This window comes from Oikopleura dioica, chromosome PAR, assembly GCF_907165135.1.
Source record: "Oikopleura dioica chromosome PAR, OKI2018_I68_1.0, whole genome shotgun sequence".
NCBI classification, from domain to species: Eukaryota; Metazoa; Chordata; class Appendicularia; order Copelata; family Oikopleuridae; genus Oikopleura; species Oikopleura dioica.
The window spans coordinates 1,360,379-1,382,592 of NC_137293.1; the positions used below are offsets into that span (position 1 = coordinate 1,360,379).

The 22,214-nt window shown below is 42.3% G+C and overlaps 4 protein-coding genes and 1 long non-coding RNA gene across 6 annotated transcripts in view; 3 read left to right on the forward strand and 2 right to left on the reverse strand.

Annotated features, from left to right (window-relative positions):
- LOC145703270 (S-adenosylmethionine synthase-like) overlaps positions 1-12,796 on the forward strand; it is a 48,692-nt gene extending 35,896 nt beyond the window's left edge. Inside the window, exons 2-7 of the mRNA XM_081780607.1 lie at positions 10,453-10,528; positions 10,794-10,976; positions 11,020-11,244; positions 11,310-11,495; positions 11,537-11,885; positions 11,930-12,796. Coding sequence (XP_081636733.1) covers positions 10,463-10,528; positions 10,794-10,976; positions 11,020-11,244; positions 11,310-11,495; positions 11,537-11,885; positions 11,930-12,135 — 1,215 coding nt within the window. The 5' untranslated portion in view covers positions 10,453-10,462 and the 3' untranslated portion in view covers positions 12,136-12,796. The remainder of the gene's footprint in view (positions 1-10,452; positions 10,529-10,793; positions 10,977-11,019; positions 11,245-11,309; positions 11,496-11,536; positions 11,886-11,929) is intronic.
- On the forward strand, positions 450-4,819 carry LOC145703264 (vinculin-like). 2 transcript variants are annotated; one of them, XM_081780600.1, is made up of 11 exons: positions 450-642; positions 688-873; positions 974-2,249; positions 2,291-2,562; positions 2,601-2,828; positions 2,872-3,145; positions 3,192-3,511; positions 3,555-3,812; positions 3,854-3,959; positions 4,031-4,087; positions 4,227-4,819. In XM_081780600.1, the coding sequence occupies exons 1-11, from the start codon at positions 586-588 to the stop codon at positions 4,442-4,444; spliced, it is 3,252 nt and encodes a 1,083-aa protein (XP_081636726.1). In that variant the 5' UTR covers positions 450-585; the 3' UTR covers positions 4,445-4,819. The 2 variants fall into 2 exon arrangements, with proteins under 2 accessions (XP_081636726.1, XP_081636727.1); XM_081780601.1 differs by lacking the exon at positions 4,031-4,087.
- LOC145703969 (uncharacterized) lies at positions 5,582-6,959 on the forward strand. Its single transcript, XM_081781385.1, has 6 exons — positions 5,582-5,754; positions 5,796-5,917; positions 5,957-6,125; positions 6,166-6,319; positions 6,381-6,714; positions 6,763-6,959. The coding sequence occupies exons 1-6, from the start codon at positions 5,630-5,632 to the stop codon at positions 6,957-6,959; spliced, it is 1,101 nt and encodes a 366-aa protein (XP_081637511.1). The 5' UTR covers positions 5,582-5,629.
- A 1,619-nt stretch (positions 12,797-14,415) lies between the features above and the next one.
- On the reverse strand, positions 14,416-15,332 carry LOC145704314 (uncharacterized). Its single transcript, XR_014134444.1, has 2 exons — positions 14,727-15,332; positions 14,416-14,646 (listed from the first exon to the last, which is right to left on the reverse strand). It is a non-coding gene; the product is annotated as an uncharacterized LOC145704314 (long non-coding RNA).
- A 1,726-nt stretch (positions 15,333-17,058) lies between these two features.
- LOC145703266 (WD repeat-containing protein 11-like) lies at positions 17,059-21,929 on the reverse strand. The gene is made up of 6 exons (XM_081780602.1): positions 20,378-21,929; positions 19,358-19,905; positions 18,139-18,548; positions 17,651-18,089; positions 17,452-17,583; positions 17,059-17,391 (listed from the first exon to the last, which is right to left on the reverse strand). The coding sequence occupies exons 1-6, from the start codon at positions 21,201-21,203 to the stop codon at positions 17,293-17,295; spliced, it is 2,454 nt and encodes an 817-aa protein (XP_081636728.1). The 5' UTR covers positions 21,204-21,929; the 3' UTR covers positions 17,059-17,292.
- Positions 21,930-22,214: the final 285 nt, after the last annotated feature.

The following is a 22,214-nucleotide window of genomic DNA, read 5'->3' on the forward strand; positions in this document are numbered from 1 at the left end:
AACCGAGAAATTTCATGTCATGAGATTTTTGGTGTTTGAATATTTTGGCCGCTCTTACTAGTGATTTCAAATGCCGAAGGTTATCAAATATTGACTGAACGGAGATAGAAAAAATGAAGAGTAAAAATTCGCCAGCTGCGCAACTAGCAAATGCCTCTTAGAGAATTTTATAAAGAAAAGAACGCTAAAATAAGCTTAAAATGAACTCAAAATACAAAAAAACTTATACGCGTAATTATACGAACTACTGATTATAGGCTGTTTCAAATTAAATTCTATAATTATCGGTTTCTGATAAGGTTAAAAGCAAACTTGTGTCCCTCTTCTATCTCATCGATCGCTCCTTTTTCTGCCAAGCTACCTGCTTTTCTGCGTTTCCCGTCTTACCTTCCCTATTTTATTTTCTTCAAATTTGATCGTTTTTTCCTGCGTAGAGAAAAAAGGCAAAATGCGATATGTTTATTACCCGGTATTGATAAATACTTATTGTTACTCGTTACTCGATGTTCTTCAATTTATTTTACTGAATGTCTGTTATTATTTCTTCAACTAGTAAATTTGAAATTATTCGATTTTCTTCAGGAAATGCCGGTTTTCCATACAAAGACAATCGAATCAATCCTCGAACCAGTTTCAAAACAGGTAATTCCAAGCATTTGTTACTTTGTCCGATTCACTGTAATATAGGTCGCTCAACTAGTAATACTTCATGAAGAAGGTGCAGATGGAAATGCCCTGCCACCGCTTGATGCTCCGATTGGAGTCGTCCAGAAGGCTGTTGCGAATTTGCAAAAAGTCGGAGAAGAGACTGTTCAGGAGAGCTCGGATTTACTGTTGAAGAGAGATATGCCTCCAGCGTTGGACATGGTTCAGGTATTGACTGAAGGACATTTTAGGACACCAAGGGATATCTCTTGAAATCAAGTTTATCTATGAGCATTTAGTGGCATCGAAATTATTAAAGCTTTTCTAGGTTGCAAGTGAGAGTCTCGGAAAAGCGGCCATGCTCATCGCCGCAGACCCTTATTCCGTCGAGGGCCGCGAAATCCTGATCAAAGGCGCTCGTGGCATTTTGCAAGGCACCTCTGATCTGCTCTTGGCATTCGACCAGGGAGAAGTCAGAAAATTAATCAAACAAGTCCGCGCCGTGCTTGACTACATTGGCCTCGCCGATCAAGTCATTCGAATGGAAGATGTCGTCACGTTTCTTAACTCATTGACGCCAAGCTTAACTCGAGTTGGGCAGGCCGTCCGTGCTCGTGGGGACGAGTTAACAAGCTTGGTCCATCGAGATCTTCTAATTGGCGCGTTGGAAAGGGCAATCAATCTCGCGCCGCAGGTCATTTCCTCGCTCAAGCTCTTTGTCAACACACCTCCCGAGGATGCCAACCGTGCCCAAGCCGCCGAGCAACGTGACCTTGCTCAGGTCAACATGCAGGATGAACTGCGGGAAGTCATCCGAGTCCTTCAACTCGTCCATTACGATGTCCACGGTTGGGAGCCAATCTCCCTCGCCGAGTTGAAACGCCTAAATCAGAATCTCGACGAGCAAATGGTCGATGCAAAGCGCTGGATCGCTGACACCAACGCCCCACCAGGCGGCGAGGGCGAGCGAAGAGCAAGAGAAGCCGCTCAAACTGCCGCTCAACTTGGTCAAGCTGCTGGAGCTGCAGGAGCGCCACTTACCGCCGCGGCCCAACAATTCGGCGTCGAAACTGAGCGACTTGCTGCTCTTCGCGCGCAGGGAGCGGATGCTGCGGGACAGAAAGCTCAGCAACTCGCGGCGCTCAAGGCAGCGAACGATGTGGAAGAAAAGGCCAAGCAAGCGATGGAACAAGGCTCTGCAGCGGCAAGGGCGTATCATAAAGTGCGCGACAACTGGCAAGCGGCTCAGCAGTGGCTTGCCGATAGCTCAGCTCCTTCTGGCCCTGGTTCCAAAGCGGTCGGAGAAGTGCTCGACGCTGGCGCATCTGCTGGTGCTCTTATGAATCCAAAGGACAAGACAGAAATGGACAGACTTGCTGCTCAAGGAAAGGAGAAACTCTCCAAGCTAGAGAAGCTTCGTGACGCTCAAAAGGGGCACACTGATGAAGCTCAGAAACTAGCGATGGAGCTCAAGGATGACTTGGATACAGTCTCCGGAAAGGTAGCACAGATTGCGGCGAAGCCTTCGGCTGATATTCCAATGGCATCGGCGATGGACAAACTTGGCAAACTCTTCAGAGATCCCTTGAAAGACGATGGATCTGGTCAGTCGATCGTTTGATTTTCTAGCTCTTACATTTTTCAGGAATCCGACTTGTCAGAAAAATCATCAGTGATGCTCGACAATTGGCGCGTTTTACAGAAGGTCCATTGAAAGAAGCACTTATTCATGACGCGAACCACGCCGAAGAAATGACCGACGTTCTCGATGCTGCCATTAAGAATCAGGATTCGGCCAAGGCGAAGAATGCTGCTGCACAACTGGAACCACGCGTCGATGCTCTCAAGAATACGATGGAAGAAGCAGCTGTTGCGGCCCTAGCTACCGAGTTTTCTGACACTTCATCTGCTCTCAAGGTAAATTAAAGAGTTCTTACCAAATTTCAGTATTTTAGGCGCTTTCAAATGCCGCTTATCAACCAATGTCCAACCCCAACAGAAATCAACTCTTCGCCGCCAAGGCTGCGATCTTTGCCGAAACGAGCTCTAGACTCGCTGGTCTTGGTCGACTTGCTGCACCACAAGTTGGAACTGAAAAAGAAATCAAAGAAGCGAACAAACTCGCTGCTAGACTTGACGAAATCGCCCCAGCAATCATCAAAGCTGGTCGAATCGTCCTCCAGGTAGTGCTTTTTTCTTACAATCCATCCTCATTATCTGTCTTAGGATCCAGATAACAAGCCGGCAAAGGAGCATTTCGAACTTCTCAAGGAAGAATGGACACAAGCAGCCGACAAGCTTTCAGGAAATCTCGACAGCTGCGCCGATGCTGCGAAACTCGTCCGAGCCCTTGAGCTTCAAATGATTGAAGATCAGAAAGAAGTGAAGAACCATGTTGCAACTAACGATGTAGCAAAGGTTCTTCCTTCAGCAGGAAATATGGCTCGAAGAGCTCATCGAGTCCTGATGGTGGCGAAACGCGAGGCTGAAAACTCTGAAGGTAAGTCTAAAAACCATATCCTTTGATCCCCAATTCATTTTTTCAGACCCTGTTTATGTCAACAACTTGAAGCAAGCGTTCAACGTTCTCAACACAAAAGTACAGCCCATGATCATGTCGGCCAAAGGCTACGCGACGAATCAAACTCCCGACTCTTCGTCAACACTTGTCAACTCCGGAGAAGACCTTATCGCAGCTGTTTCAGCGGTGAGAGAAGCAATGGAGCCACCGAAAGAACCTGATTTCCCTGCTCCACCATCTCCACCACCTGCTTATGGTCCAGGAGGAGCTCATGGATCAGGAGCACCGGAAGTTCCAGATGATCCAAATGAAGGATCAGCGCCACCAGTTCCCCCAGAATATGAGGTAAAGCGACTCAAATTTGACTTTTTCATTATTTAAAATGAAGGAGGAATTCCCATCTGATGATTCCGACGCCGATCAAGACATTTACTTGCCAGCCAAAGAACTGTTCGACGAAGTCAACAAATGGATGGCAAAAGGCAACTCCCTCATTGACGCGGCGAAAAAGATGGCCTTGCTCATGGCAGAAATGTCAAGATTAGTCCAAGAAGGTGGGGATAAACGTGAGCTGATCAGATGCGCCCATGAAATTGTCAAATATGGACAGCTTGTGGCCAAATTATCAAGAGAAATTTCTGCCAAGGTAGGAGGAACAAGATCAGAAAGGGTCTACGGTTGTTATAGTGCACGGATAAGAGGATCAAGAACAACATGACTGGATCATCTCAAAACATCGAAACGATCGCAACGCAATTCAGAATTCTCTCCACCGTCAAAGCCACCATGCTCAGTAAGTCCTCTTTCGATTGAAAAATGCATCTTTCAGTAACTAACATTCCATTACTTACTAACCATTTCTAGCAACTGAGCCAGAAGTGCCAGTTTTAGCAGTGGCGCCTATTGGCGAGCCAGATGACGGTAGATATTCCCATGATTCTAATATTTTTACAAAGTCACTCTTTTATGATTTCACCGCTCTTTTTGACCATCAATCGGTCTTTCAAAGCTCTAAAATGACCCTCTGAGGGTTGTTCTTTGAAAATAAATAAAATTTTAGACGCCAAAGACGTTTCCGACGATGAAGCCGCCCAAGCTCACGAAATGCTTGTCCACAACGCTCAGAACTTGATGAAATACGTCAAGGAAGTCGTCCGAGAAGCCAACGCTGCCAACATCAAAATTCGAGCAGACACCGGTCTCACGATCAAGTGGATTCCCAAAGACCAACAAGTCAAGCAGAGAAAGCGCAAGACGCGAAAATCTCAGCCAAACTAAAAGAAAATCTTTTGAAACCGACGAGAAATGCATCATTCGAGCCAAGCATGGCCAGAGAAGCCGTAAAACGGCAGTATTTTATTGAAAATTCAACAACTTCACAACTTTGCCTTACTACCAAAAATACGTCTATGAAATTTTTTATTCTCAACCCGACAACTTCAATTCAAAAAACTCCCCCAAAAAACCAACTTATTTCGATTATATTCCGAGCCTATACCTTATCAATTTTTGTTATTTTTTTCCTGCACCGCTTCCTGAAAAATAATTTACTTCACAGCATGACCTCAACACAAAACTTATCATTTACAGTATGATTCTTATCTTTTGTTTAACTCCCTTTTTAAGTTACTGCTTCTGTCTCCTTTTCAAATTCTAAGTTAAAAAACGAGTTCAAATTATTCTGAAAAAAAAACATCGCCAAATTCTACAAAATAAAAATAAACTTCTAATAAAAGCTTCAATTTGAGAAAATAAAAATCTTAAAATGAGATTTTTCATTTGGAGTCGATATGCAATGAAAAAACAGTTTTTGAGTTTTTAAAATCAAAAAAGTCGCATTTGCCTTGTGAGGGTAACTGAAAAAGTAGTCTTTTCTAGAGCAAATTTAGCAAAAATAAGCAAATTCTCCGCAGATCTGTTTTCAAACAAGCGCAAAAAGGCACTTTTTCTCTAGAGCTTGAATTGTTATCACGGCAAAATCCTCGTTTTTCAGTCAGTTCATTGCCTTTGCATGAGCAAGTCACAGTCCGGCGCCGTTTTACATCAGATAATTTCAAATTTCAATACTGTCGACCTAATTTTGTTTTGTTTTGTTTGAAATTTCAGACGATGATGAAATCGAGAGCTCAAAAAGAGTTGCCATCGTTCAACTTCATCCTCCAAGGAAGAAAAGATCGCGAACAAGGAAATCATTCCTGAGCTAATCGACTTTCTGTAAAAAGAACACGACACAATATTTCAATCCCACATTTCGATTTTTATGAAACTAAAAAAACAAAACTTGGTTTCATAAACTCCTGTGTTTCCTTGTTGTTTGACAAAGCTTATTAAGATAATTACGAGTTTCAATTTTAACGATCCAGTGACGCAGGGATAGTTTCAGAGCTAAAAAAATAAAGTCGCAAAGTAAAGAAATCAGGCAGCATGAATTTAAGTTTTTGAAGAGATAAAGTAAAAGAAAATATGACGAGTGTTGTAACATCATTTTTCCAAGCAATGGGGTTTTCATCAAGAACGAGTATATGCGAACTTGATAATCCTGCCGTTGCTCAATATTATGGAACAAACCGAAAACTTATGCACGACAGGTAAACCCGTCAACATTCCTAAAACGTTCATAGACTCCAAGGTGCTATTTTTGCTCCTGCTGGCCATGCATGAGCGATGTTCTGTTTCTCCTCGATCAATCAGCTCTCGTTGATCCAGTTGCTTGTGGATCTCCCTTGACTGAATTCGGCTTTCCAACAGACAGTAAGAACGACGAATTTTTCAACGAATAAATTGAAATAGACAATAAAAAATGGTACGAAGGATCAAAAGCGCAGATCGACTTTGCTCTGGCAACGATTCGTCAGATGGATCCAGCTCGAATCAAGTCTCAATCTGTTAAAATTGCCTTTGCGTTTTACGGCGATGATTCTTCGTACAAAACTGTTGTCGATTTCGACGACTGGGGAATGTAAACTTTATCGTTATTCATCCCATTTTATGTTCTCTAGAAACATCGACGATCTGCAGTGCAAGCTGTACGGACATGAAGCCTACCCATGTGGCGATAACATGGATGAAATCGAATTTCTACGAAAGCCTCTGTGTGGAACTGGAGGGTTAAAAGAAGCAATCATTCAGTCTGCTAGCTATGAGCACCAAAGTGTAAGATCTTTGACCTAAGTCAGGATCAAAAATCTCAGAATTAATTCCTATCATATTCTAGTGGAGAAAATGGGATCCTTATCATCCAGATGTCAAAATCCGAACCCCGATTGCGAAAATCCTCGCTCTCACCGCCGGAGACGTCTTTGTAGGAAAATCGTTTGAGAATGAAGCGGAACTGCTCAATTTCATGCGCCCGATTCATGACCCGATTAATGACGGCTTCGACTTTGTGTTTCCAGTTGGAATGGCGACGGGCGAACGGTTCGGGGAGATTGAGTTTGAGCGGACGAAGGAGGAGGATAATCAGTTTTGGCGGGGGATGAATATTATTGGATGTCTGAATCCAGAAGCTTGTGATTATACTCTGATGGCTTCTCCGTCTGGTGAAAATGGTAAGAAAGGGTTAGATCCGAAGGTTTTTTAAAAGAGCCATTCTTCAGAAAACGGCGTGGATCCATTTCAATTCTTGACAAAACTAATGGACGATGCATTTTGGGACAAATACTTCTGCTATTACCGCCACTGGAATTTCTTCTGCGATATTCAACCCTTCGAACGAACCCAATTTGACATCGCGCGATCTGTTAGAAATAAGCGATCAACTAAAAGGATCGGATTTGAAATCATTTTTGTCTAAAAGGGGGCTTTTAAAACTTTTTTTCAGACCATTACTTGCTCTTTTTGACGTCAATTTTGACGTTTTTTTTTGACATTAATTTTCAATTGCTAATTTCTCGCAATATACAGTTTACTCAGCGAGTCGTGCGAATTCTAAGATGGCACCAGCGATCTAGTAGAGTAATTGTCAATTACTCTAAATATTACTCTAAATTACTAATTGACATTGTTTTGAATCGAAGAAAAGGAATGGATACAAGCCAAATAGCTGTTGCGGTCACATACCGTACAATGATCAACATGAAAGCTGCTGTTCTCCGGGTCATGTTCAGGAACGGTTCATTTTCTTACAATTGCTGTAGATTTAATGCGTGCTTTTGAATTTGCTATTTAGAGAAAATTTAGCTATCTTTTTGGACGATTTTGAACCAGGAAAGCTTTTGGGAGAATGCTCGAATACAGTTAGATCTGGCGACGATGCTTTGTAAATTTCACTGCTTTTGTCTGAATAAATGCATAAACTCAACTATCGTTCTAAAGTTTCAATTGTCCGATTTATCCAAACTCAAGTGGCGGGTTGTTGGCAATATTTCGGGAGATATCTTTGATTGGAGATTAATGAATTCAAATGAAGGTCTATCGAGGCGCTCATATAAAGAAAACGAGAACGGGCAACATAATATATTTTCAGAAAAAAACGCTTGAGAATTTAAGAAAATCAAACTTTTTACTTGTTCAAAATAGTCAACATGAAAATCTTTCAATTTTTTCTCCTTGGTTTTTCCAGCGCCGGGCGATTGACGATCGAAGAGGAGCTGAATTTGGCTAAAGCGGTTGTTGGTAAGCTGTTGCTGGTCTCGGTGAGTCTTTACAGGATTCTAGAGGCGGAACGATTCTTGACAAATATGGGTCGAACATTTTACGGGACGACGATGCCCGACTACGGAAAATACGAAAAATACGCCGAAGAATTGAGTGAAAAGATGAAAAGTAACAAACAGCTCAATGAAATGATCGAATTGTACCTAAAGTAGTTCAAAAATCATTTGAATAAAACTCATCCCAAAGCATAAACTGTGCATGTTCCAATATCAAATGATATTGCCGAGCTCGTCAATTTATCATAAACATTCGTTTTTCATCTCACGAATATAATATTGCTCTTGGTGCAATATTTAAGGGACCCCGCCGACCGAGCTCCGCGCGCGCCTTCCGCTCTTTTTCACTCTCACTCTTTAGCTGGTTTAAATTTTTCGGTTATCGTAATTTTTTGTACACTAACTAATCTTTTCATGTTCTTTCATCTACATTTCTTAAAATTTTCATAGCTTATCGCTACGCTGCGTTAGAGCGAAAACATTGGCGCTCGATTTCAAGTGTACATAAGTCCTCGAAATATTCGGATTGACACTTCGAGACTGCCCTCATTGAAAAGCCCGTGCCTTCTTGCATAAGGCCTACTTATTGAGATTTCCTGGAAGCGTTTACTTATCTGATTATCGTGGGATTAATGCGGGTTACCTGGAGCGCTCGGCGTGAAACACGGCCATTTTACACTGTTGGCGCGGGATTCCCGCTGCGCTGGTCAGAAGAACCTGTATAAACCGCTCGATTACGAGAGCTGCATAAATTTTAATTAAATCTCAATAAGTAAGCTTTATGAAAGAAGGCTCGAGCTTTTCAGTGAGGGCAGTCTCGAAGTGTCAGTCCGAATATTTCGAGTACTTATGTACACTTGAAAGAGAGCGCCGACGTTTTCGCCCTTACTCAGCGTAACGATAAGCTATGAAAATTTTAAGAAATGTATATGAAAGAGCATAAAAAGTTTAGTTAGTATACAAAAAAATACGATAATCGAAAAAATTAAACCAGCTGAAGAGTGAGAGTGAAAAAGGGCGAGAAGCGCGCGCGGAGCTCGGTCGGCGGGGTCCCTTAAATCAATCATATCATGAGAAAAGCAAGTGCAAGAATAATTGATTTTGTCAATTATTTTGATGCAACAGACTGAATACCGTCTTCAATACGGCGAATGGAATCGAATAAGTTCATTTCTATTACAAAGATATTAATTATTATCAATTTATTGACCAGGAGAGACACATTCAAAGGAGACCTTTTATTCTGTGACGTCCATTTTCTCTTTTTTCACTCATAAAAAGACTCTTATAGAAGTTTGATCAGTAAGATCGCCCAGAATATTCGAAAAACTATCGATCAAGGTACCAATTTTCGATTCTACAGGGAATAGAAAATGATCAAATTGGGGAAATATACATTTCAGAGAATCATCTTCACGAAGATGACAAACACGGAGAAATGCGAGTTTCATATGACCGGGATAACGGTCGAATGAAATTTTATATTGCCTGAGTAAACGACCAAATAAAGCATTTATTATTTCTGTCTCTTTCTAGAGCTTAGTGTTTATCCTTTCTTTTCCACTTGACTTAAGACAAAATACGATTACAGTATGTTGAGAACAGTATCGAAAATGATCGGCAAAGGACAACAGTACATTCCACAGAGATTTCTCCCAATTCCTCGTAAGTACTGTCAAAGCTTTATCACAGTCATCGTCAGGCATTTAGTGCATGAACTCTTGAGCTTAGCAGCTTCTGCTTTTAGAAATATAAGTTCTTGGTTATCAAACAATCGAATTTCCTTCCCAACCGCATCCGAGAGAGAACAGAGCATAAAAAATAAATTTCAAAACAGAGATGCGCATCATTGAACAGCTGTTTATCCAACAAAACCTCGAAAAAAGTTTGCCAACCGCAAGAGGCAGCAATTTTTCACCTTATAAAAACTCCCCTTCATCCCTTTTCTTCAAATAACAACTTGCAAATCCCACAAAAAAGTACCTTTTTCAAAAGCCCTCGAGGAAAGCTCGCAAAGCTTGAGTAAATACAGGTATTTGAAAAGAGCAAACGAACTTTGTTGTTTGAAAAGCAGCGATTGTAAATTTTGGAGGACAAGGGTCGAGCAAATACAGTAAAACCCGCGCTTTTTCGGACAGTACAGAGAGAGGATGTTGACCCCCTTAACATAGTTTCAGCTTTCGACTAGATTTTCTGTAGAATCCAAAAGAAAACGTCGAATAAATCGTTTTGAGAAAAAAAAAACCAAAAACCAGTTTTGACTAGTTTCATCAATCCTTTCCCACCTCCACCACCAAACCACCAAATCCATCACCTCTAAAATCCTCAAATTTTGCCCCGAAGAGATTCCGCCCCTCGAAAGGTGGCTCGTTCTTCGTGCACGAGGAGCGTGTAGGCGGCTGAGCGTGAGCATTGATTGGCCAGAATACATTTAGAGGATTTTCGCAGAAGCAGAATTGAGGAATTGCGAGAACTGGAGTCCATCTTTTCCACTTATTTTATTTGCCTGAACAAAGTCCCCCTCAAAATAGAGAATCCATGACCCCATTCTTCTAACCTTTAACCCTTCCAGTAAAAATTTAACCAGCTGCTGGTTTAAAACCATTCGAACGCGGCAAATCTTGTTGGCCAAAGCCCCCTAAAAATGGCTTTTTCAGATTCGACAATGAGTGAGAACAGCTTCCTCTTCACTTCAGAATCCGTCGGTGAAGTAAGTACAGAAATACCCAGTAAAATACATGTAGAGATAAAAAGAGAAGAAATAGCGGAAATGGAGTTTTATTACCCTCTCATTGCGTAATAAAAATGAGCACGTGAGTCTGAAAACGACTCTATTCTCTGTTCAAGTCCAGTTTTTACGGTCCACATCCGTTATATTCGGCTTTCTCGCTGCCCTTTAAATTTCGGAATAGTCTTAGAATAAAATTCTCACTCTTGTACTTGAAATCGTTCTAATTCTTACATGCGTTTTTCAGGGACACCCAGACAAGATCTGCGACCAGATCTCAGACGCCATCCTCGATGCCCACCTCGAACAGGATCCCCGTGCCAAGGTCGCTTGCGAGACTTTCGCCAAGACTGGTTACATCATGGTCGGTGGTGAGATCAACTCCAACGCCAATGTCAACTACCAAAAAGTCATCCGCGAGACCATCAAGGTATTAAAAATCTCCCTCTTGTCCTTCTTAAAATTTTCTTCAGCGAATTGGCTACGATTCCGATGAAAAGGGATTGAACTACTTCACCTGCGCTGTCCAGAACGGCCTGGAGCAACAGTCGCCCGATATTGCCCAGGGAGTCCACGAGAACCGATCCGATGAAGACGTCGGAGCCGGTGATCAAGGACTGATGTTCGGATACGCCACCGACGAAACTGAAGAGAAGATGCCTCTCACTCTCATGCTCGCCCACAAGCTCAACATCCGAGTAAGTCTTGTTTCTCTTTCCTTAGTCCCTGTTGTTCTCAACCAGTTTCTTACCCCCTTCTTCAGATGGCCGAACTCCGAAGATCTGGTGAAGAGAAATGGATTCGACCAGACTCAAAGACCCAGGTCACCATTGAGCACAAGATCATCGGAGGAGCTGTCGTCCCCATCCGAGTCCACACAATCGTCATCTCCGTCCAGCACGCCGACTACATCACCAATGAAGAGATGCGAGCCATCCTCAAAGAAAAGGTAACCACTTCCTCCCTCTCTTCTTTCCTAACCATCTCTAGGTTGTAAACCAAGTCGTCCCCGCCAAGATGCTCGACGAGAACACAATCTACCACATCCAGCCCTCCGGCCGCTTCGTCATCGGTGGCCCACAGTCCGACGCTGGTCTCACCGGCCGTAAGATCATTGTTGACACTTACGGCGGCTGGGGAGCCCACGGTGGTGGCGCCTTCTCCGGCAAGGACTACACCAAGGTCGACAGATCTGCTGCCTACGCCGCCAGATGGGTTGCCAAATCCCTCGTCAGCGCTGGTCTCTGCCGACGAGTCCTCGTTCAGGTCTCCTACGCCATCGGTGTTTCACATCCTCTTTCTCTTCATGTTGAAACCTACGGCTCCGGACGAATCCCAGGTAATTTATCACAGCAATTTCAGCTTCTAACTCGCCTTTTTCAGATTCCCTGATCAAGTCGGTCATCGAAGATAACTTCGACCTCCGACCCGGCCGCATCGTCAAAGACCTCCAGCTGGACAAGCCTATCTACTCCAAGACCGCCAGCTTCGGTCACTTCGGCCGCAAGGGATTCACCTGGGAAGAGCCCAAGACCCTCGACTTCAACGATAACGTCAAGGCTGCCTTGGCCGCCGCCCCCGGCAACTAAATCAAAGCAAGTACCAACTGTCAGCATCCTGATTGCAGCCGTTTTTCAAAAACTGTCCAAAAATGAAATCAGTGCAGCCGTGCTCCGCCCAATTTTTTCCCAGGAGGCGTTTTAGAGCTCTGCCTGTTTTTCGAACTCATCTTTTCCAACTTTCTATTCACTATTTTTAATTCAAATTTTGAATTTTTTCAAATCGATTGCAGTTCTTTCGGCCACAGCCCGGGTTCGTCGAGCGTCTTTATTTTAGACCAGCCACAGCTCATTTATTCTGGCTCAGCCCGGGCTACGGTGCGGTTCTCTTCACACATGTCTATATCCTATTTACACCTGTGTTGGTGACCCTCAAGGTCGCTCCCTTTCTGGGGTCATCAACATTAGCTGTAAAGCTCGGTGTTAGAGTGTCTGAAGGGAGCCCCCGTGTTTCAAATTTCACACAAACCCGCGTTTTTCCCATTTACACTACGTTTACTTCTGTTTTCAAAAACATCTGTTTATCTGCTCCTCTCATTTATCTCCTCTTTCATTTCGGCCTGACCTTATAGTCGTGCGTTCTATACCAGTGAGTGGCACTTCGCACATATTCCCGAAGGGAGGGTGCCATTCTCTCAATAAGGTCCCAAATTATTCTGTTTACTGCAAAATCGAAATACAAAATCAATTATCGACCACTCTAATTTCAAATTTGAAGCCTCTCTGTCTTCAACTTACGTCTTTTCAATGTTTTCATACATCTTTTACCGCAGGCTAGAATTTTAACGCAAACAATGGCAAGTTTGATCATGACAGTCATTTCCAATCGTAAAATTTTTACGGTAAAAACGTCTTGTACGGCAGTTACACTCTATGACTCGTAGACTATGACAGAGGCAGGGATTGTGATGTCACTTAGAGAGGCAATAAAATCAGGTGACGATTTGAAAAATTGAAACATCGGTGAGCATGTTTCTCATTAATCTTATCATGAAAAAGATGAGACAGATTGTCCATCTCTTAAACTCATGCGTAGCTACGTTGACAGCTGCGAATCGTAACTTACGATTCGTAAGAAATGACGTTCAAGATCACCTCAACGAGTAAATCACTTCCGAAAAGACATAAAATTGGCAACTAAAAAACGTGCAAACGATGACGACGATGATTGACTCAAGCGCCGACGTGGCAGGATACTTGATCCTCGAATCCAGGACTCATGAATGCGCGGAGGGCTTGAAAAACCATGACGTATAAAATGGTAAGTAGGGACCCTAACTTTAAGTTCACTGAACCAAAAGTTCAGGTTTGACTGCCTAGTTCAGTCACAAGTTCCTAGTTCAGACAAAGGCGCGAAACGGAACAATATTGGTTCTATATTTGATGTTATCGACATAAAGCATAAATACAGTAGTCAAAGGGTCTTTGAATAACAAAAAGCTTCCGTTTCATTCAAAAATATTATGTAATAGACGATGTCAAAAAAGTATTCTTTACGACTTCAACTCGTCTTGGGTTATTGTTGTCTCCGCCCTAGCGGAAAATTTCCGTGGCCTGCTGGGTAGCTATGTCATTCCTTCGCACATAATGAAAAGGGAAAATCGAGTTGTTATAAACTCCCTCCCGTTCTTTAAATTACACAGATTTACTGAATACTTAAAACGCTAATAAGCCGATTTCTCCAAGAAAATGCAAGAGTACGACATCTACTGCTACAGAGAAATGAGCGAGGATGAGATGGACTTCGAACTCATGAGTTGTGAACTCGATGATTTGGAATTAAAATAACTATGGGCCATAGTCTATCGTCGGTCTGACATGATAGACGAAAAGTTTATCGCTTCTTTTACCATTCTGCTTGCACACTTCCCACCTTTTCCAACTGTAAATATCTGACTGAAAGAATAAATATCTTGAAAATCAATTTAATTGTGGCTTTAGATATTGAGAGGCCTAATAAAAATTCAAACATTCACGCGCTCATGAAATTGATCATTTCTAGATGAGAATCTTAGTTAAATTTAACGATTTATCAAAATGCTAATTAAAGCATCATATTCAATTGATCACCATTCAGAATGGTCCATTCTAGTTTAAAAATTTGATGCGGTCTTTCATGGCTAGTGGCGGTCAATGAAGAGGAAGTAAAAATGGTTGGGCTTCAAATCTCACCATAAAGATTCATTCAAAATCTTCATGAGAGGAAACATAAGAATTATTTTCGGGCCAACTGACCACATCAAGTACTAATTTTTCAGAAATAATAGCCAAGTTTATCTTGAGCCGATAAAAACGAAACAACAATAAATGCTTTTGAACTTTATTTGGAAACAGACATTCGTTCGAATCGCTTGATTTTCTCCGCTAGAGCTGCCATGTCGGGCTCTACTCTTGATTTTCGACGGATTTCTTGATGTTCAGTTTTTGGAGTTTCAAAAGTTTCGAAAGTTGCATATGTTGAGTTCTTCGAAACTCGGGAGTAGAGAGGTCGAATGTGAACACTTGATCTTCTTGGACGGTATTCTCCGGCGATTGAGAGGTCTAAAATGCGATGTTTTCGGAATAAAATGCTCTTTGACGCTCTTATTTATAATGAAAAGAAATCTCTAAAGGACTAAAACCTGCAAAACTCTTCTGAATTGGATCCCATCGACTCATCTTCACGATATCTGAAGCCATTTTTCCGCTCTCGCCTTTCTCCGGGTACCCTCCCAATCCCTGGGCAAAATCGAAAATCCAGGGATTCGGAGGGTCAAATCCAAAATGTTCTAGAAATAGCTTTTAGCTGTTTTAAATCAGATTCATTGATTAGTTTTCTCTAAAAATTTGTTAGGGTTGAAAGCAAAACAACTTTAGCGTACTTGTTAAATGCTCTAATGTAATATTTGTGACTCACAAATTGTGAGCGTATACTATTGATTAACTTGAAATGATTTTTAAGCCTTAAAATCTTCATTTATATCGTCTGATAATTATTTTGAAAAAATGTGGGTTGGAAAATTACTTTTTGCCTTCATTCAATTTTCCTCTTTTTAGGGTTAGTGTTTAATCAAATATGACATACAAGCTATCTTATAATATGCGTAAATTTTTGATATATTTTGAAAAATGATAAATGAAAGGTGTTTTTTGATCATTTGTAGGGGTTTTCTAGAACATCACCCTCCGAATCCCTGGATTTTTGCCAAAAACCCAGGGATTCGGAGGGTGCCCAGGGATTCGGAGGGTCACCCCCTTTCTCCCCGGCCGCAATTTCAAATAATCGAAGGCCACTTACAAAAATTACAAAGAAAAATCGCGCACAGAAGCGTTTCTATTATTTTTGACCTCGTGCTCGATAATCATTTTGGAGCTTCTTTATTTGAGCAACACTCGATAGTCGTCCGGAATAATGACAATCAGCGGAAATCATTGTAAATAGCAACACCATTCAAGCCAGTCAAAATTAACCAAAGATAAGCCATTAATCTGTCAATGGATTTACAATGCTTTCCAGCGAATGTACACTGTAGAAGTAGATCGAACGACTCCTCTGCTTTCGTCTAGCTTTGACTTTATTTACAAATAAGTTTCAGAGAGAGAATTGACTTTTAAACTCTTCATCAATCGGGTAATCTTCTCCGTACTCATCCGGGCCGTACTCATAGTCGAGCATTTTGAAGAAAGCGGGATCCTCCTCTTCGAGATATTCAAAAAACTTCTCCATGTCGCCCAGCTGGCCAAATGTACTGGGCTGAGCCGAGATCGCGAAAATAGCGAAGCCGAAAAATGTGAAAATATTCATTTTTCCTTTTTCTTGTTTTCAACTCTTGAAGATGTGGATTACAGAAGAGTACGCGAGCTGATATAGGATGCCAACGACGGGCGTTAATTATTCAAGGGAATATTTATCTAATTCATGGCTGCGAAAATAATCCGAAATTACTGTCTGTTATCATAGGCTTCTAAAGAAGCGCGGGAACGCAATCAAACGACTACAGTATTTTCATTCAAAACAGGGCTAATTTGAGGAGACAGAAGAGCAAATGTTTTCATGCCTCGACGTTTCCTCATCCTTTTTTGCAACCTTAACTGTTTATTTATGGTTCAAGACGGATTCTAAAGGGTTGACAAAAAAATGATTCGCGTTTGACATACGACTCTTTACCCAGGTATCCTTGATAGGTATCATATCTGAAAGATATGTCAATGTATTGTCGATATTCAAGGCCTCGAAAGTACCACAAGCTTTGAAATAATATGGAGAAATCTTCACTGTAGAATCTACAGTTCATTTTATAAGTACTAAGTTAGTACTACGAACATACATAAAGTATGCACTAAGTTGACACTACGAAATTAACGAAATCAACGAAATAACAGGTTGATCAATACCTGCCTAGATCATGCCAGGTGACTTCAATAACTGCTAAGTAAGTCAGTTCATTTTGCCCTGCTTGAATATACAGTTAAATATAAACTGTAAGATGCGCTTATTAGGAGGCTTACTAAGTAAGCCTTACTTACTGGTGGTAAGAGGGCCCACTTTGATAATTTCAAAAAAATTCTTTCAGGCTTGAAAATCCTGAAAAAACTGCGAGTGTAGGTTTATAGAGCTCGCTGAGACGAGTCGATTGCTACCTCTTGCTCCTAAAAACTCAAAGATTTTCGGCCTCTGCGAGCGATAAGAAGGTCTCTTATCAAAAATTTTGATTCCACCGCCGTTTTTGTTTTAGAATAGCAGGAATCACGTGTGACCCCGGAAAATGATCCTAATGATCGGTTCTATTGACAGGCGAAATTTCAGACCTTCATCATTTGTCCCGCCGAGTTTATCAGCAAAAAACCGTTTGCGGAAAAATGGGACTGAAAATGGGCCGAAAATTAGGAACAAATCGACAGTAATCCTATAATAATTAAAAATTGAAGGAAACATAGGGTCTCTTCAATTTCCAGCTGTTATTTTTTTCGTTAGATTTGTTTATTAATATCGTGCTCGATAGATTGACTGATCGCTCCGATAGAAAGTTGAAGAATATATAGTAGATTGGCAGATAAAGGGATGAAGAAAAAGGGAGAACGGCGGATAATAAATTAATCAAAAGACAAGAAGGAACTGAAAGCTTGGAAATAAATAAATATATCACGGAGGGGAAAGTATTGTTCTTTTTTCAGGAGGTAGCGTTTAGGGAAGCGTTTGAGACGTAATTATATTGCAAGGAATTTTCGCTGGTCGACAGGAATCGCGTATTTTTCGTAGACTTCCAGAAGATTGGAGTTGAGGATTTCAAAGACAGAAGATTCAGCCTAATAATAAATTTGATCCCAGGTCAAAATTAATGCTGTTTTCAAATAACAACAACAAACCTTGATCGTCGGCTGCAGGCAGTGAAGCACCAAGCATCGAAAAATCTGATTATGCGCAGCAAAAAGTTGAAACAGCTCATCAAATTTAGAAGACTCAATCATCAATGCTACAGCTATCGAACTGCGGCCGTTCTAAAAACCAAAATTAACAATGGGTTCCACTCAAAACGAAAAGTCCAAGCCCCAAGTTCAAACCAACCTTCAACGCTTCAGATATCCACTTTGCTTCAACTTTTGCGGCTGTTTCTTTCAGCTCCTCCTCGTCGTTGTTGTTTTCGATGGTTGACAAAATCTGTCGCGCCAAGATGAAGTGCCCAGCGTCCAGCAGTTGCCCAATTGCTTCTTTGACACACCTCGAAATCATCAAAAGCTCAACACCATCTAAGATCTTCCCGGCGCCAATTAGACTAGCTGACATCATTTTTATGTGGCTTTTCACAAGTTCGGCGTTTCCTTCCTCTGAACATAAAAGCGTGACGAGCCCGCGAAGGCCGTTTTCTTCAAAATTCGGCTTGTCGACGGAAGTTGAGAGGAGCTTTTCTATCGCCTGGTCGCGCTTATTGAAGATGGAGAGGAGCTGCGTAAGGCGACGAAGGTGTTGTGGCTCGCCAGGAGTTTGGCATGAAAGCCGGGCAAGTCTTACGAATAGGGTTTATTTTGGTCGACATAATTACAAAAACAACTAACCTGGATTCAATATTGAGTTTGATCCTTTCTCTTCCATTGACTGTTCCTCCAGCGAGCCAGCTATCCGAATCAAGATTGCCCTCCATCACCGCTCTCAAATGAAGAACGAATTCAAAGTCTCGCTGGCTTCCCGTCTTGCCAATGCTCCTTACAAGTTCATCAAGATCAAAATCACCCTCCTTACTCGCTGCCAAGCAGCCTTGAATCACTTTAAGATCGAAGAGCTCATCGGCGTTTTCTTTGGCGATTTGAGAGCGAGGGTGATACATCATCTTGTCGAAGCGGAGGTTTTCGTTGACGATTCGGATTGATCCATCGAGACATTCTAGTGCGATTTGATCGCCTGAAACCCACTGGGCAGATTTGGCCTCGAGAGTTTTGAACTTAGCGCGAGAGACTTCAGAAAGCTCCTAAGAATAAGGGTATCAAGATGTTAACTTAAGGGTAATCCTATACATCGGCGCGGCGCTGCTCGCTCGATCCGCACTCCGCCAGAACCTATTTTTCACTAGCCCATAAAATCCCAACGGAGTGAGAGTTTTTCAAAATTCAAAAAGATTTAAGATGCTTAAACTCTCTACTATTCCTCTAGCAAAAATGAAAAAAATCGGCAACGAGGAACCATCTGAAAACCGCCGGTTTCCTTCAAAAGACATTTCCCGCCCAATTTCTCATTCAAATTTCACAAAAATCAGATGGTCTTGTAGAGAATCGTCTGTTCTACAATTCTTGTTTCTTAGATTTTCTTTTTACGCTCACAAAAATTCTCTATGATAGTTTGAAGAGAGTGCTATTATTTTCTGCGCGAGCGCGCCGTGAGAAATAGGAAGCAAAGAGGCGCGAGGAAGAATAGCGCTCTTTTCAAATGACCATATAAAATTATTGAGAGCACAAAAACAAAATCTAAGAAACAGGAATTGTAGAGCAGACGATTCTCTACAAGACCATCTGATTTTTGTGAAATTTGAATGAGAAATTGGGCGGGAAATGTCTTTTGAAGGAAACCGGCGGTTTTCAGATGGTTCCTCGTTGCCGATTTTTTTCATTTTTGCTAGAGGAATAGTAGAGAGTTTAAGCATCTTAAATCTTTTTGAATTTTGAAAAACTCTCACTCCGTTGGGATTTTATGGGCTAGTGAAAAATAGGTTCTGGGGGAGAGCGAATCGAGCGAGCAGCGCCGCGCCGATGTATAGGATTACCCTTAAGAGGAAATGATAACCTGAATGTCCCAGACAGAGATTTCCTTCTCGCCTTGAATAATCGCTAGTGTATTTCCTCTTCCAGGAGCGAAGCTTATCCCTTTTGGTTTTCGCAATTCGAGGGGTTTCGTCGCTCTCGTTTTGCTCTTTGTATCGATGCAACAAACAAAGCCATCATTGTACGCTAAGAGCATCAAATTACTCTTCCAGGCAGCAGCAGAAACAGTGCCGATCTCTGCTTTTAGTCGATTTTCTTTGTCCTCGCGGAGCTTTGTATCGAGAACATTGAGAATTCTGATGCGGTTTTCAAGGTCGAAAAACATAATTCTCTCTTCTGGCCCTTCTTTTGACAACCAGCAGGGCGCTTGGTACATGTACGGCGAGTTGAAGCTCGGAAAACGTCGGAGAAGCTTCCCTGTTCGACAGTAGAACTCTGGTGGCTGGTAGACTTTTGCCTCGCCGAGGAAATCAGAGTTGAAGAAGATGAGTAAGTGGCGGGAGGAAGGCGAGGGAAGGATTTTTTCAATCGCAGACTCGTTATTCTTTCGCCGAAGAACCCGTGTGCGACCTGAAGATACAGTAAGAAAACAGTCTTATCAATAGAAATGTTTTTCATAAGTGAACCGCTATTTCGATATTTACTTCAAGCGACTTGGCATCAAAAGAAGTACCTATTATTTCGATTTGCATAGAAAGTTTGTATTCGAAGAAACCGGACTGAAGAAATGGGGCAGTTTTGTATAAAATTTCAAACGACGATTTTCGAGGATTGATACAAAATTTGACCACGCCCGTGATAGTCAGTGCTTGATCCCTTCTTGTATCATTTTTCAGGCGGCCTTGCATCAGATAATGCGATCAATGTCAATATCCGGCGACGGAAAAGTGCGCGGAGAAGACAAGTTCTAAGGAGTTGCGGTCATCTTATTAAGATTCATCTCAAGTTAAGGAGCTAAGGCTTAAGGACTACCGCTGGACATCTGTTCGACCGTACTTGGTCATCTTTCAACTTGAAAACCGAAACTAAAGAGCTTTCTTACCGGAGAAAATATTCAGCAGAGTAACGACATTGTTAACTGTAGTTTCCGCAGCTCCACTCGTCGAAGCCCAGGAGATCACGTGTTCTGCGTCTATCCAACACATTCCTTTAATCTGCGTCGAGTGGACCGAGAGCTCTCGCTCGCATTTGCCAGAATAGAGGTCGATTATTTGAACGTTTCCGTTTTTCATCCCCCTAGCAGCACGTGGTCGCCAGTTCAAAAAGTTCTTCGTCGAAACGGGCGGACCAAGAGAGATTATTGTATCTCTTGGAGCGATGGAATGACCGTTTTGCCCAGCAAGACGGAGAGTCAAGTTTCTCTGCTCGACTTTGCCGAGCTCCATATCAGTAGCGGTTATCTCTGTAGGACCCAGAAGACGGCCGAGGAAATCTCCATTCGATTGGTTGCTCTCCTTCAAGACAAAGAACTTGCCATCGTTTTCGCGCTCTTGGCAGACTTCTAGCTTGAATTTGAGGACCCGCGAATCAGTCAGAAGCAAGCTTATATTCGTCTCCGATCTCGGATCGACGATCAATCCTCTGCATTTGCACCAGCCGGTCATGCGCAAACCATCAGACTGGCAAGCGTTCTGGAGCTTAAGCCCTTTGTCGATGTTCTTTTCCGAGATCTGAAAAGCCCTGACGGAGATGGAAGCATTTTCATGAGCAGCGTACAGAGCTGGTCGGTACTTAGCCGCGTAAATAGAAATTATCGGCGACGTCGACTTGTCCATCTCGACGAGAGAGAAAATATCGAGCGTTGCCATGTCAAAAATGACGATCGCTCGACGAAACGCAAGATATGCCATGGTTGGCATTGACGGCATAAGTCCGAAGCCGACACTTTGCGAGAAGTCGGCCAGATCGGATGATTGGGGAAGATGGTCACGGGAAAAGACAAACTTTCGCTGGGGATAATCGAGGTACAGTCGACGAGGACTTTTCGCCGGTTCTTTCTCGATAGAAAAGTCGATGATCTTCAAAATCGCCTTGTCGGTTTGGACAAAGAGCTTGCTTTGCTCTTGGAGATCAACGACGAGGCGAAGGATGTTCTCGTCTCTTCCAAGATCGAGCTTCGAGTTCCAGACAAAAGCGCCAGTTGTTGAGTTGATCAAGAAGATCTGAGAGCTCGTCGCGGCAACGAAGAACTGCGACGTGTTTTGCGTTGATGCAAAGTCTGTGAGCCATTGAAGGGATGCAACGGTCGCTGGGAGAGAGGCTTTGGAGACGATCTTGTTCGCTAGAACGTCCCAGACGAGGATGTCACCATTGTTGTACGAGGCTAAAAGTCGCGAGCGTTGGCAACCTTTATTCAGGGCTCCACTTAGGAGTTAACGCTGGAACGCATATCGACCCATTTTTGGGTAAGGCGCTGAAATATGCCTTCAGAAATCATCATTTTCTAGTTTTTAAACAACAGATGAGAGATTTTATATGTATCTATCCTTGTAGTTTATTGTCTAAAGATCTTGTTTATGATAAAATTTGGGTTGATGTAAGCAAGAAAACGGGTCTACGGCCTCTCACCCAAAAATGGGTCGATATGCGTTCCGGGAAAAAAACCATTTCATGCGTTCCGGCGTTAAGATTTCTACAATATTTTTCTAAATAAAAATGAGGATTTGAATGGAAATAAAGATCGTCCCTGGCCCTGGTTCAAATTTTAAGATATCGATTTTCCGTCCTGAATTCGAATTGAGAGAGATGACTGATTGTCCTGTCACTTGTTCTCGAATATCAATGAGGTCGTTAGCAGAAATCGCTACAAGGCCGGACCAAGAAGCATCCACTCCAAGTGTGTCGATGCCGAAGCTGGCGCCCGCCTGCTGCCGGGGACG